The sequence below is a fragment of the Taudactylus pleione genome, unplaced genomic scaffold (assembly GCF_031769625.1).
Source record: "Taudactylus pleione unplaced genomic scaffold, aTauple2 ptg000729l, whole genome shotgun sequence".
Taxonomy (NCBI): domain Eukaryota; kingdom Metazoa; phylum Chordata; class Amphibia; order Anura; family Myobatrachidae; genus Taudactylus; species Taudactylus pleione.
In genome coordinates, this window is record NW_028285131.1 from 1,315,503 (window position 1) to 1,330,452 (window position 14,950).

At 45.8% G+C, this 14,950-nt stretch overlaps 1 protein-coding gene across 1 annotated transcript in view; it reads right to left on the bottom strand.

Moving 5' to 3' along the window:
* Positions 1–14,500, bottom strand: part of DSCAM (DS cell adhesion molecule) — a 95,033-nt gene extending 80,533 nt beyond the window's left edge. Inside the window, exons 1-3 of the mRNA XM_088456952.1 lie at positions 14,389–14,500; positions 10,902–10,932; positions 6,005–6,117 (exon numbers count right to left, since the gene is read on the bottom strand). Of these exons, the coding sequence (XP_088313078.1) occupies positions 6,005–6,117; positions 10,902–10,932; positions 14,389–14,500 (256 nt within the window). The remainder of the gene's footprint in view (positions 1–6,004; positions 6,118–10,901; positions 10,933–14,388) is intronic.
* Between the last annotated feature and the right edge of the window lie 450 nt (positions 14,501–14,950).

Sequence of the window (14,950 nt, forward strand, 5' to 3'; positions counted from 1 at the left end):
ACATATACACATATACTACTGTTCTCTCCTGGTGTAACCCAGCCACATATACTACTGTTATCTCCTGGTGTAACCCAGGCGCATATACTACTGTTCTCTCCTGGTGTAACCCAGACACATATACTACTGTTCTCTCCTGGTGTAACCCAGGCACATACACTACTGTTCTCTCCTGGTGTAACCCAGGCACATATACTACTGTTCTCTCCTGGTGTAACCCAGGCACATATACTACTGTTCTCTCCTGGTGTAACCCAGGCGCATATACTACTGTTCTCTCCTGGTGTAACCCAGGCACATATACTACTGTTCTCTCCTGGTGTAACCCAGACACATATACTACTGTTCTCTCCTGGTGTAACCCAGGCACATACTCTACTGTTCTCTCCTGGTGTAACCTAGGCACATATACTACTGTTCTCTCCTGGTGTAACCCAGGCACATATACTACTGTTCTCTCCTGGTGTAACCCAGGCACATACACTACTGTTCTCTCCTGGTGTAACCTAGGCACATATACTACTGTTCTCTCCTGGTGTAACCCAGGCACATATACTACTGTTCTCTCCTGGTGTAACCCAGACACATATACTACTGTTCTCTCCTGGTGTAACCCAGGCACATACACTACTGTTCTCTCCTGGTGTAATCCAGGCACATATACTACTGTTCTCTCCTGGTGTAACCCAGGCACATATACTACTGTTCTCTCCTGGTGTAACCCAGGCGCATATACTACTGTTCTCTCCTGGTGTAACCCAGGCACATATACTACTGTTCTCTCCTGGTGTAACCCAGGCGCATATACTACTGTTCTCTCCTGGTGTAACCCAGGCACATATACTACTGTTCTCTACTTGTGTAACTCAGGTGCATATACTATTCTCTCCTGGTGTAACCCAGGCACATATACTACTGTTCTATCCTGGAGTAACCCAGACACATATGCTACTGTTCTCTCCTGGTGTAACCCAGGCACATATACTACTGTTCTCTCCTGGTGTAACCCAGACACATGCTACTGTTCTCTCCTGGTGTAACCCAGGCACATATACTACTGTTCTCTCCTGGTGTAACTCAGGTGCATATACTATTGTCTCCTGGTGTAACCCAGGCACATATACTACTGTTCTATCCTGGAGTAACCCAGACACATATGCTACTGTTCTCTCCTGGTGTAACGCAGGCACATATACTACTGTTCTCTCCTGGTGTAACCCAGACACATATGCTACTGTTCTCTCCTGGTGTAACCCAGGCACATATACTACTGCTCTCTCCTGGTGTAACCCAGGCACATATACTACTGTTCTATCCTGGTGTAACCCAGGCACATATACTACTGTTCTCTCCTGGTGTAACCCAGCCACATATACTACTGTTCTCTCCTGGTGTAACCCAGGCGCATATACTACTGTTCTCTCCTGGTGTAACCCAGGCACATATACTACTGTTCTCTCCTGGTGTAACCCAGGCACATACACTACTGTTCTCTCCTGGTGTAACCCAGGCACATAAACTACTGTTCTATCCTGGTGTAACCCAGGCACATACACTACTGTTCTCTCCTGGTGTAACCCCGGCACATACACTACTGTTCTCTCCTGGTGTAATCCAGGCACATATACTACTGTTCTCTCCTGGTGTAACCCAGGCACATATACTACTGTTCTATCCTGGTGTAACCCAGGCACATATGATACTGTTCTCTCCTGGTGTAACCCAGACACATATGCTACTGTTCTATCCTGGTGTAACCCAGGCGCATATACTACTGTTCTCTCCTGGTGTAACCCCGGCACATACACTACTGTTCTCTCCTGGTGTAACCCAGGCACATATACTACTGTTCTCTCCTGGTGTAACCCAGGCACATATACTACTGTTCTCTCCTGGTGTAATCCAGGCACATATACTACTGTTCTCTCCTGGTGTAACCCAGGCACATATACTACTGTTCAGGGCCGTCACTAGGGTGGTGCGACCTGTGATATGGCACAGTGCACTACAGGACAGGGGACGCTGTTTGGGCCTGTCAATTTTCCTGCTTATCATCATTCTCACTTGTAGCTTCCTCTCATTTTATCCCAAGCATCTCATAGCTTCTCCTTTCTCTTCCCTGGCCCTTACTCATGAAGCCATGACCTTTTTTCAGGTCAACCATATTACGTCCTTATTTAAAAAATGCTCTCTCTGGCACAGGGCACCAAAAAGTCGAGCTACAGCTCTGCTACTGTTCTCTCCTGTTGTAACCCACGCACATATGATACTGTTCTCTCCTGGGGGTATATTTAATAATGTGAGAGTTTTATAAATGTAGATGTTGCCTATAGAAACCAATCAGATTCTACTTAACATTTAACTAGCACCTTCAAGAAGATAGTAGCTAGAATCTGATTGGTTGCTATGGGCAATCTCCACTTCTAAAAACTCGCACTTTAGTAAATATACTCCCTAGTGTACCCCAGGCACATACTGTATACTACTGTTTTCTCCAGGAGTAAACATACAGATGTGTCCTCTTACATCCATACCAATCGCGCTACAAAAGTACGCACGCAGCAGCATATGCTACGGTATGCTATGGCGCACACTGCAATCGCACCATGCCATCCTATGGAGTCGTGTGTGCGAACGCAGTGCGCATATCCACTTGCGGGTGCACGCCTCGCGTCATGCGTGGCGCAATTTGCAGCGTACGCAGCAAAGATGTAGCAGGACACATCTGTAGTTCCCAACATTTGGAAGGGGTATACGGGTCCCATTGGGGACGTAGCCATGTGTCACACACCAATAGCCCTTCCCAACGAGCTGCTGGGCTACCCTCAGCCTCCCTCTTAGGTGTGTGGATGCCATGTGCCATGCAAAGCAGAGCAGCGGTGACAGTGAGTTCTCTCCCTTATTACACAGAAGTACACAACTGAGAATATCGGTATCATCATCTTTGAAGAAATATCAGTATAAAGTATGATTATTGCATAATCCTCTGACTAATCATGCTGCGGCCTTGCACCTTTCTCTAGACACTCATCTAAGTTTCTCTTTATAATATATTTATAAATGACCCTAGGGGTGGCCACCATCTCTTATATACATCTTTATTACTGTATAAAGGCTAGATGGGGCCACAAATAATGCAGGAATAAAAGTTCTCCTTACAGACTCAATAAGCTGATGTGCGCAGGTCACTCAGCAAATTACTAACATGGAGGGAGTCCTGTTCATTCATGAGAGTAATCTGCTATAGACACCGATGTCAGAGGGATAATCACAGGAAATAAAGCAGGTGAGCTCGGGATCAGGCAGAGGATAAAGGCACAGCGCAGATTTGTGAACACAGAAACCATCGTTCTTCCTGAGATGATCCAGTGGTATTTAAAACAGCGTAAGTGCATTTCTCACTTAGATGTGCTGGAAGTTTTCCATTTAACCATGAAGGCTTCTACCTGACAAGTAATCTGCGCACCAGCAGAAGGAACCCTGCACGCTTCTGTTCTTAGCATTTTTTGCCCAAACAAGGCAGCAGACTGTACTGTATGTGCCTGAAATCTGCATTTACAATCCCTTACAGGTTATGTTTGATCTACTGCCAAGGGATCGTAGCACCGCCAAGTCATCACCAGGGGCCGGGTAACCCCTTTCCCCTGCTCAGTCACACAAAGCTTATTTTGTAATTAAAGTAGAAGTCGTTAACCTCCCGGCCTTAAAGTGATGCTGCATACAAGAGCTGCCAGCGGCTGGTGACGGGGGTTAGTGACATTCTGCACTCTAGGCTCTAGCATCCAAAATATATACTCCATAGGGATGACAGTGATGAGAATAAGCACCAGAAATCACATTGGAGCTGAATGACATCGCTGCTGCGTCTTTATAACCTGCTGCAGTAGATTAAGCAATAGTCTCTTTGACCAATGGCCCTTTGGCGCGACCTATCAGAACCCAGCTGTACCTATTTCATCATTAATATTTCTTCCCAGCAAGAGGTCTTCAAACTCTGTTTCCAAAACAAACGTCTCCATGGAAACAGATCAACTTTATTACGTATTAGCAAATAATCCTCTTACAAGGTTCTACCACAGAAAACACAAAGTTGCACGGGATGCTTTTAGCAAAGCTCCAGAAGGATTTCGCAGGCACCGATCCGCTGAACAGTGATGGTCCTATATTACGTATGGAGAGAGAGAGAAGATCGTGCCCTCATGAGTAAAACTTAAACCCACGTTTTCCAGGAATACCGGCCCTGATCTAGCTTTTATTTTATTATGGCCGTCCACGTGCTCTGATTTTTACCAGCATCTTTTTCTTAAAAGTTCAGAGAACATTTTGAGTTAATGTAATATCATCATTAAGCTGTGACAGGGGCTGAGCATTCCCCATTTACACGAGAGAATGTCTGGTGTAAACACTAGTGTTCAAAGTGACATCACCTCTAGGCCCGGCACCCACTGGTGTGTCATTAGTGTTTATTTTAAACAGTTTGAGAGGAGGTTTATTACACCTAACCATCAGTTTTTAAATCAGGTTTTTACGGGTGTAAATGAAAAATTCCTGATGCAGCACCAATAGGTACAAGGCCTTAAGAGCTACTGTTTATAGAGATCTGTGGCAGTGTGAATTACTTACAGCGGGGGAGATGTTTCAAAGCTTGGAGAGAGATAAAGTAGATGAAGATAGAGCACCAACCAATCAGCTTCTAAATGTCATTTTTTAAACACAGCCTGTAACATGGCAAGAAGGAGCTGATTGGTTGGTACTTTATGCCTCTCCAAGGTTTGATACATCTTCCCAAGTATCCCAGGGTGCCTGGCCAATTATATAGCAGATAACAGGGAAAGGAGGACCTTGCAACAGCTTTTAAAATTGATGAGATAGCTGAAATGTTCAGCTAACAACTAGATAGGTTAGAAATAAAACTGACTCTACCCAAAGGCAGCAGATAATATTCATTTGCGTAACATTTCATTAACGATTGGAGGATTAATACAGTATGTACAATTTTACAGTTCAGAGACAGTTCCCCTGCGCTGGGCAAAATCAACGAAGGCACACATCCATTAGACGATTAAATTGAGCGATTGAACCATAACGATATCGTTATCGTTCAATGATCGTTTGCAAATCGTTTACAAAATGTCTAAAACGACCAGCGATGCGTGCTCCCGCCGGTCGCTTAGACATCTATCAACGGGTAAACATGCTGGACAACCTGACGATAAGGTCAGGTTCAGCAATATTTGCAGATGACTGACGAGCCTGCACTGAACGACTGCTCGTTCAGTGCAGGCTCATCACAGACTGACAAACGACTGCACGATTACAATGTCCTAATCGCGCAGTCGCTTTCATGTCTTTAAGTGGATTTGTGCTTTTAAGGTTAGTTTTCCTACTAATTAGTTGGAGCACAGAGAGGCAAAATGAGCCCACATGTACATTGGGGTTACATCATTTGTAACAGGGGAACAAAGGGTAGATGGAAGCTCTCATCTGCTGAAACATGGCGCCATGTGGGGAAAGTACAAGATCCCCCGTCCCTCCCCTGTCTCTGCTCTGTCACCCACCTGGCATTGTTTAGCCAAGGTGAAACGGCAGGTGTGTCACCATCTGGCGTGGATGAGGATTGTCCTAAAAAGGCCACCGTAGTGACCTTGTCCCTACTGAGAAGCACGTGTGCATCACGGGTAAACTTATACGGGCTCATGTTTTAGATAGGATATCGCGAGTAGGAGCGGACCACGGAATTTGCAGGTGGTTTAGCTGGATCACCTTTCACAGCTTCCTCCATGTCCTCACTGCACTGTGCATGTGGTTAGGCTGCTATGAATTCCTGCTATACCATTTCCTTTGAGGTAGATGTTAGTAGTAAAAATGAAACAAAAAAAAAAAGAAGTTTATCTTTTAACGAATCACAGGACAGGGTGAAAATGAATATTAAAAGGAAAAATCCACAGCAATGATATTTTTTGAAAGCTCCCGGCTTGTGCACGGGAAGACGGGTCGCACATACCGATGGTTTCCATTGTGTCGCGCTCCTCTATAAGAAGCTGTGCTCGGGGAATATCTATGTGCATCCTCAGGGTCTGCTGCTTGTTCAAGGTGTCTGAAGTCCGGGTATTTTTGCTGGAAACATAAAAAGAGAGCAGACAGTGTGACAGCCTCATATGCGGAACACACAGAAAAGGCTGTTTATCGATGCGGCTTCCTCAAGTGTATATCAGAGTTTTAACGACAGGAAGAAACACCACTTAGGCATCTGCTGGCCTCCCACAGACACTAAAAAAATAAATCACCCACAATAACACAAGGGCTGGGTAAAAAAAATTAAAACTAGATTTTCAGCCGTCCAGCTGCTGCAGAACTACACAACCCAGCAAGCCCTGTCATAGTTTTGCTATTAGGTCATGCTAAAACAGTGGCAGGGAATGCTGGGTTGTCTAGTTCCACAACAGCTGGAGGGCCGCATGTTAAATAACTCTGGACTAGTGTAGTGTAGTCCATGTCACTGTCGCACTCCGGTGGTAATTAAATGATTTCACAAACACAAAGATTAAATCTAATTCTGGCTTCTGTGTCATGGAACTTTAACTGAGTTATATTCTGGTCAATAGATAATTGAGCTGAAAGCTAAGGATTTTCCAATATGGTCTCTGTAGGGGGAAGTCTCTGCTACTCGCTGGAGATTCCTGCCGTTACCCAGTCTCAGTCGGTTACAAGAGGAGAATCAGAACTTCAATTGTTGGGGTTTTAAGGATGCCCAAATCTAGAACTTATTTGCAGACCTGGAAAAAAAAAATAGTATTCCCGATCCTATGTCTTTTATAATTCAACCCAGCAAATAAGTGAATTTACAAATATGCCATTAATATAATTAGTTTGAAATGTCACACACTAAAAAATACAGAGGAGATCTCTGATGAAACGCGTCAGTTAAAGAGACAGGACAATATATGTATACCTTCACCTAGATCTCACTATTGTGGCATATTCTTAAAAACTCCTGGAGAAGATGTAGAAAAATGTTGCTGCAGATAAGGAGGATTTTATTTTGACTTAATCAGACCAAAAATGATAAAGATGGGTGTTCTGCACCTACCAGAGCTAGGATAAGTACTGACCTAATTTAACAACAGGACTTTGTGAGAAATAGGAAGTCTGTTTGGAACTGAATTTGTCCCTAAAGGACTCAGGACCTCATTCAGAGTCGGTCGAAGCTGCCGCACGGTCGTACGCCACCGATGTTCGCTATACTGCGCATGTGTACAGTTTGCAATGCGCGTGCGTAAACTAGCCGCTACGATCAGAAATTTCTCTCTCCTTGAACACAGCCAGGTCGGTAGTTTGAGTGACAGAATGAGGCGTTTGTGGGTGGTAACAGGGGAAGGTGCTTGAAAACAGGGGAGTGGAGATCCGAACGCAGGCGTGCCTCATTATGCGAATGGCGTTTTGTGGGAGTGCATACGGTTTATGGGAGTGCATAATTAACAAAGTAGCGTCATGGCACATGTGACATGGGAGGTTTTTACACTGACATGATCGTAGAGCTTAAGAGAGGGTATGGTCAACCTTAAGCTCTACGACCAGTTTCGATGGTTGCCGATGGTCTCGATTAATCCTTATATGCACGGAGATGACGTGCAATGCGTACGAGAAGGGGGCGTATTTTTTTGTCTTCCAACCGCTCCCTCCCCTTGGTCGGCCAACTACCGTTCCGAACTTAGGGACGCAACTTGCGAGGGAATCATTTGCATATACGGCCCTTTTCGCGCACGATTGTGTGGCCACTTCGACCGACTCTGAATGAGGTCCTCACTTCCTCCGCGGTGCCATATTCCCAGAGATATTCAGGAAGATGGAGCATGCGCACAAGAGAACACTGCGCGGCACAAAAGATGTCACTGGGAAGATGGCGCCACAGAGGAGGAGGGATCTGTTTGCCGGCACAAGATAAGCATACTCTGGGTGCAGGGACCCCCTGGACCCAGAAGCCCATGTGCACGGCACACCTTGGTAAATACGCCTATTGTAATGGGGCACTCTCACTGAGGCTGTTTTCATGTCAAGACCTGGATCTATTGAGAAAACGTGCTCATTTGGGGGGCATATCTTTTGCACCTTGAATAAGGCATATTTAAGTGCATGCTGATGGTGAGCAGCAAACCCAAGCACACGCTGGTGCAGCTGTATCTCCAGATGCGTACTACTCTTCATATAGGCGAATAATATACACTTTTTTCACCCCTTTCCATCTTGAGCAATGTGCGTCCGACTTACAAGACTGCATCAGCTACACTGCTGTTACATATGGCACTGGCCAAGTCACACGAAAGAAACAAAACTATCTAATTTTAGTAAAATTTTTAGGTTTCCTGTAGCACATTATTAGCCTGGCATGTGGTGCCCCTGTATAAATGCTGCTTTCTGGTGATGTACAGCGGCAGGACCATTTTGAAACAAAAATATACAGCGTTTGTCTGTTATTAAAATAATAACTGGCAAAGTGGTGTCAAGACTAAAAGCAGTGTAAGAATAATCACCGTGACACAACTCCTCCAATTATCTTGCTCAATGTTACAGAAGACATCCCCACGGGGGCTGAATCTGAAGGTCACTGATAAATACCATTAGATTATTATTCTCTAGGCCCTTAATCATTCTAAACACAGCTACACATGTACTGAATCTGGTGTATTCCCTCATTTTCTTCTTACACTATAGGAAATATTAAGGAACCCATCAGCCGGTTTGGATACTTAGTTGTGTTCACACTGTATTTAGTGATGCACAGGACTATTTTCCAACTGGAACTCAGGGCCTGATTCAGAGCCGCTCGTTCGCTCCGAGCGATGTTCGCACATCTGCGCATGCGTATGGGTCGTAATGCGCATGCGCCAACCAGTCAGTGCGGTCGGAAATCGAGCGCTCGCAAAATAGCGAGAGCCTGCTAATTTGAGTGACAGGATGAGGCGTTTGTAGGTGGTAACAGGGGAAGGTGCTTGAAAACGGGGAGTGGAGATCCGAACGCAGGCGTGCCAAACGGTCAAAACGGGCGTTTTAAGGTTGTGCATAATTAACAAAGCAGCGTCATCGACCACGTCACTTGGTTGTCTCTTAGCCTGAACTGTTCGCGTGATTGCGGTAGGAAAATCCAACCACAAGCACTGCGAGCAGTTCAGACGCCTTTCGATGTACTCGATTAATCTAATAAATAGTGGAGATGACGTATGATGCGAGCGGCCAGGTGGCATCTTTACAAAATAGCGAGCGCATGTTTCGTTCGCTCGCTCAGACATAGAGGCGTCAACAGACCGCAAAGAGCGAGCGCTCAATTTAAATATCCGGCCCCTTTTTCTGAACGAGCGAGCGCAAATAGCGTCCGGCTCTGAACCTGTCTGTACCTATGATTTAATTTTCCCTTTTGAGAGCCTTTTCTAAATACCATATATAAATGTAGATATATATATATATATAATTGTTTTTCTGTAGCTCCACCCCCAGTAGCTCCACCCCCAGTTCCTGAACCTAGATTGCCTTTGGGAGGGGATGCGGTTAAATTACCGCCTTCCAGAATGCCGGGTGTCAGAATCCTGTCGGCGGAAGGCCGACCAGAACTAAAGATAGGTGTCAAAATGCCAACACCTATCTTTAGCCCCACGGCAAAATCCCGGCGGCGGGCATCCCGAACAAGGTAAGCCAAGTATAGTTAGGTTGCAGCCGTGGGGGGGAGTTTTAGGTATTCCCGGGGGGACTTAGGGCTAGGCACCCCCCCTGGAGGGTTAGGTTTAGGGTGCGGGAAGAGGGGTTTAGGCACCACCTGGAGGACGGGGGGAGGGATGGACAGGAGAGGGTTAGCATACTTTTGAGCCGCTGTCGGGATGTCCTCCCTTCGGGCTTCCGGTGTTGGTATGAGAATCGGCGATTCCCTTTGGGAGATCTGGCTTTCTCAATTGCAATGTGAATTTCATGGGTGAAAGGTGCTTCCTGCTGGGTTAGTCTGGAAGGGCCAACCGAAGTGCCTCTCTGTCAGGGCAGATGGGCAGCTACAGAAACCGGTGGGCACACTGGCACAGAGAAGGTAAGTATAGATTTTTATGGTAAGTGCCCTCAATGCATCATACATTATGAAAACCAATGTGACATCTGTTTAGAAGAAAGCTATAGGCCTATCAATCATTTTTCCGTCTCGCAGTGTTGGAAAACAGAATTTTGTTTATCCTTGGTGAAAACGTAACAAAGGAAAGCGCAAGCACCACCATGACGATTATTAGTAATAACACGGCTCATGTTCACCAGCCCAAGGGCTCGCCGTTCATTAATAATAATAATAATAATAATAATAACCCATGTCTAAATAAACAGGCAGGGGCCATATTATTATTTGTCTACCAATGGTTACTTCCCAAAGGTGATTTCCCTGCATTGCATCCATAATGATTATCTGTGCGTTAAGCTATTATTATATACTATAAGGAACAGAGATCAACACAGCCCAAGAAATATGAGGTGACATCACTGCAAATCACAACAGCAGCCTCTGTGTGAGAAGTGACAACGTCCTCCGAAGCCATACAGAGGCCTTAATACAGACTAACAAGGAGGATAGTACCGGTGCCGGCAAGTGCACGGTGCACCTCCCAGATTATTACATGTCACAGAAACGCATAGAATGGATTGAAATAATTGACAATAGTTACACGAATGAGGTCAAAACTACATGATGCTTTAAGCCTGCCGTATCGCCTGCACTAGCCTCAGGGAAGTGGAATTAATTTAACAAGCCATTTAAAATTTCACAGTGTCTAGCTGCAAGTAAATGTGCACTTGTTACAACATGTTTTATTGAAGGAAACTGGGACAACAAAGAAAGCACATCCAAGGACAGGGTGCAAATAGAAAGCTCTTCTTACCTCATAAGCATTTCGGCCAAACTTTTTGCATCTGAAATAAAAAAAGAAGAAAAAGAAAACTTTAAACACAATAAATTTAAAATACTGGTTATGTCTCATTATAGCAATACTTCCTGATACACATTACACCGATAATAAAATAAAACAACATATAACTAAAACATGTGACATATACTGGGTTACAGCGATATAATTTCTTCTGTAGTCACCTTGTAATGACTATTAAGGACTGTGAACATCCCATGTACTAACAGTGCACCTGAGAAACATCCTGTGACATCATCATTCTTCAGGAAGTGTGCCAGCCTTCACCCCTCTGCCCCTAAATGATCATGTGACCAGGGCCACGATCGGTTCAAGGCCCACATGGGCCTGTGGCTGAAAATGTTCAAGGGCCTATACTGAGAAGGGGAGGAGCTGGGACCACTGCTTTGTGGGTGTGGCCAGAGCCACATGGGTGTGTTCACCTCTACACTATCCGCCTCAATGTCTCCCTATATACATAAATATAGATAAATTGCACCATTTTGTGAGAAAACTATAAAAACTATTTTAATATTTATGATTTATGGCTGACGATGTGGCTAACTGTTCATGGTCATGCAGCCATGATAATGGGCCTATTTTGAAATGGATGTCTGTAGCTGTAGCTCCATCCGCTCTATTGGTAAGACCATTGCTGTCAATCATTGAAGCCTATCACGGATCTCTACATAAACCCGTCCTGCTGGAATGCACTAATATGATCTTCCCGGGACAGCTCCTCCGGTAACTTGCTCTCCTGCCAAAGTCCTTACTTCCGAGTCGCAGATGTCATGTGCGTGACCGCTCAACAGGCTGCGCAAGTGCAACATTTGGTGTATTGTATCCACAAAGCTAAGCTTTGACTAACGTCTTACATTCCTCCAGATCAACAGGGGGACTGCTTTGCCGATCAAAAATGGCGGCAATTTTAGGGGCCGTGGCAGAAATGGGGGAGCCGTAACTGAGGCGAAAACTGCAGTTTTCTGAGGACTTACACAAATATGTGTTGATACATCGCCCCACAATGACAAAGTGTCTCAGGACTCTCAGATCCAGGGCGACCCAGTAGTGTCCCCGGAGTTCATTGCTATTACCTCAAATTCCTATTAGAAAAATATGGGCACAGGGCCTGATGCAGGGATGTACACAGTGCCGATGTTTGCAAATTCCAGCTTATTTTATTTGTGCTGCACGTGCGCCAACATCTTAATGCGTACGCGCCAAGTTTAGTCACCGACGGCGGTTGCGGTGAGGATTTGGACGCAGAGTGAATGACAATTGAGGTGAGGGGGGTCTATCCAGAGTGGGACTGGGACAAGAAGGGCCCACCGGGGGAATGCCGTTCTAGGGGCCCATGCTTAAGGGGAGTGGTCTTCCACCAGTGGGGGTGTGGCCAGCCACCACAGATTAATAGCTCACCATTACACAAATCTTGGTGTAGTTTCTATTGAAGGGAACCAAGCCCTAATGTTGATCAGTGGTCCTGCTCCACCTCGTGACTGACCATCTAGAAGAGTAACAATCTATATTTTGAGGTCTGGAACTTGACACCTAGAGGAGGAGGGTGGGCCCGCAGGCAGTGGGGCCCACCTGGGATTTCTCCTGTACCCCTGTGGGCCAGTCCAACCCTGGGTCTGTCAAACAGGTGCGTTGCGGCTATTTCTGAGCATGTCTGGGTACGCAGTTGCAATGGCTGAGGGGGCTGACTTCTGACGTAGAATTATTTATGAATATAGGGCCTGATTCAGAGCCGGACGCTATTTGCGCTCGCTAGTTCCGAAAAAGGGGCCAGATATTTAAATTGAGTGCTCGCTCTTTGCGGTCTGTTGACGCCTCTATGTCTGAGCGAGCGAACGAAACATGCACTCGCTATTTTGTAAAGACGCCCCCTGGCCGCTCGCATCATACGTCATCTCAGCTATTTATTAGATTAATCGAGTACATCGAAAGGTGTCTGAACTGCTCGCAGTGCTTTTGGTTGGATTTTCCTACCGCAATCATGCGAACAGTTCAGGCTAAGAGACAACCAAGTGACGTGATCGATGACGCTGCTTTGTTAATTATGCACACCCTTAAAACGCCCGTTTTGACCGTTTGGCACGCCTGCGTTCGGATCGCCACTCCCCGTTTTCAAGCACCTTCCCCTGTTACCACCCACAAACGCCTCATCCTGTCACTCAAATTAGCAGGCACTCGCTATTTTGTAAAACACATGATTTCCGACCGCACTGACTGGTTGGCGCATGCGCATTAAGACCCATACGCATGCGCAGATGTGCGAACATCGCTCGGAGCGAACGAGCGGCCGCTTACGAGCGGCTCTGAATCAGGCCCATTGTTCCATAAATTCCAGATCTTTGGTGTTTTTGTTATTGATCGTTTTGAGAATGAATTTACATTTCAGTGCTACTGTGTGTCCATCCCTTCTATCCGGTTATTACTGCCTCTCTCTTCTTTTTCTGTATATTACAGATGTGTCCTCATACGCTACTGCTGCAGTGGAATCAATCAGCCCTACTGCGCCACAAATCAGATTGCGCCGAGCATCTTTTTCGCGACAAAACTACTTATGGAGACTGCACTGATTAATTTGATATGCGATACTTGTATATCTGTGTGTGACGGACTAGGAATCTGTACACGAAGGGGCGCGATGATGTTGCTGCCGCTATTTTCATGCTAAGTTCCATTGTGCTTCACCTGGGTCCTGTGCGGTAAAGTCGCCTCTCGGTACAGACTGACTGGTATTTCTCTGCGCCTGTGGTGCGAATAAGATGCAACTTTAAAGAAAAAGTCTCTACGCTTGGACACAACGAGTAGTATATAGGTCATTTTGGAAAACAAAGAAGGGCGTGATTTAGACCCGCACGCAATGCCGATGATCACATAGTTGAGTGACTATTTGCAATTGCGCATGCCCGGGAATGTCTGAAACCCCCTACGACACATGTGTTACACACGAAGGCGCTGCCGCAATCAATGCAGGCGGTATTAGGTGACAGGTAAGGAATGAGAGTTCCTGGGTGGTGACTAGTAGTGCGCGCAAACACGATTCGCTCAGTGGGCGCAGTATGGGAGTGTCGCAGGCGTGTCATTGAAAGCAACTGCGTTCACAGACGCAGAGCCCCGAGCATAGGAGGCCGTGGTCAGATGGGGAACCTACAGCTGCCATAGTGCTTGTGCAAATTTCGATCGTGTGATCGACAGCGACGCATTAGGATGCACCAATCGGTAGTACAGTGTGCACGGGCGCTAAAACAAGGCATCTCGGTCATTGTATGTACGGCCGCACGGATGTACTCAAGGGAAGGAGTTTGCAGGCCAGTTGATTAAAGTCGCAGACGGGCGACCGCCAATAGACGCTGCTGCATGCACTTTTGCATATGACTCATACTTATGGCGCTGCCGTATTTGTGTTCACGGCATTTTTCGGCTGATTGCACAGAGCCTATGGGTTGCTTACAGGTGATTTCTGTCTTACACTCCATCCAGAGCTCTGCAGCTCTCACGGCAGCGGTGTACATGTGTAATATGGTGTAATACGGCCGAGCAAGGCGACGGTGACTGATTACCATTCTGACTCGCCTGATCCATAAATATGGGAGACACATTTAGCTTCTCACTGACTTGCTGCAGGGCAGCCTTGGTACTTAGCTATACTCTGCATTCTTTATATAGCATTTGTCCCATTTACCTCCTTTCCTCACTTAGCAGAATTTATGCAAACATCTTTAATACCCGTTTCCCTTATTATTATTAGCAGTGTTCTCCCCAGGCTGTTTTTGGCGGGTGCACCACCCAGCACTTTGGGAGCCTGCAAATGGGCTCAGTATCTGGAAGCTGTATAAATAGGACCAGATGCTACAGACTTTGCAGCTTTTTCATAATCAGTCGACTGGGTCTCTAATAAGAAGAGGAGAATTTATATATAAAATGTTAGAACAAGTTTAAATCATTATAAGGTCAGGGTTTAAAACATTTTATTATTGCAAAGGGTCCTCACCCGGCTACTTCTTGATGCCACC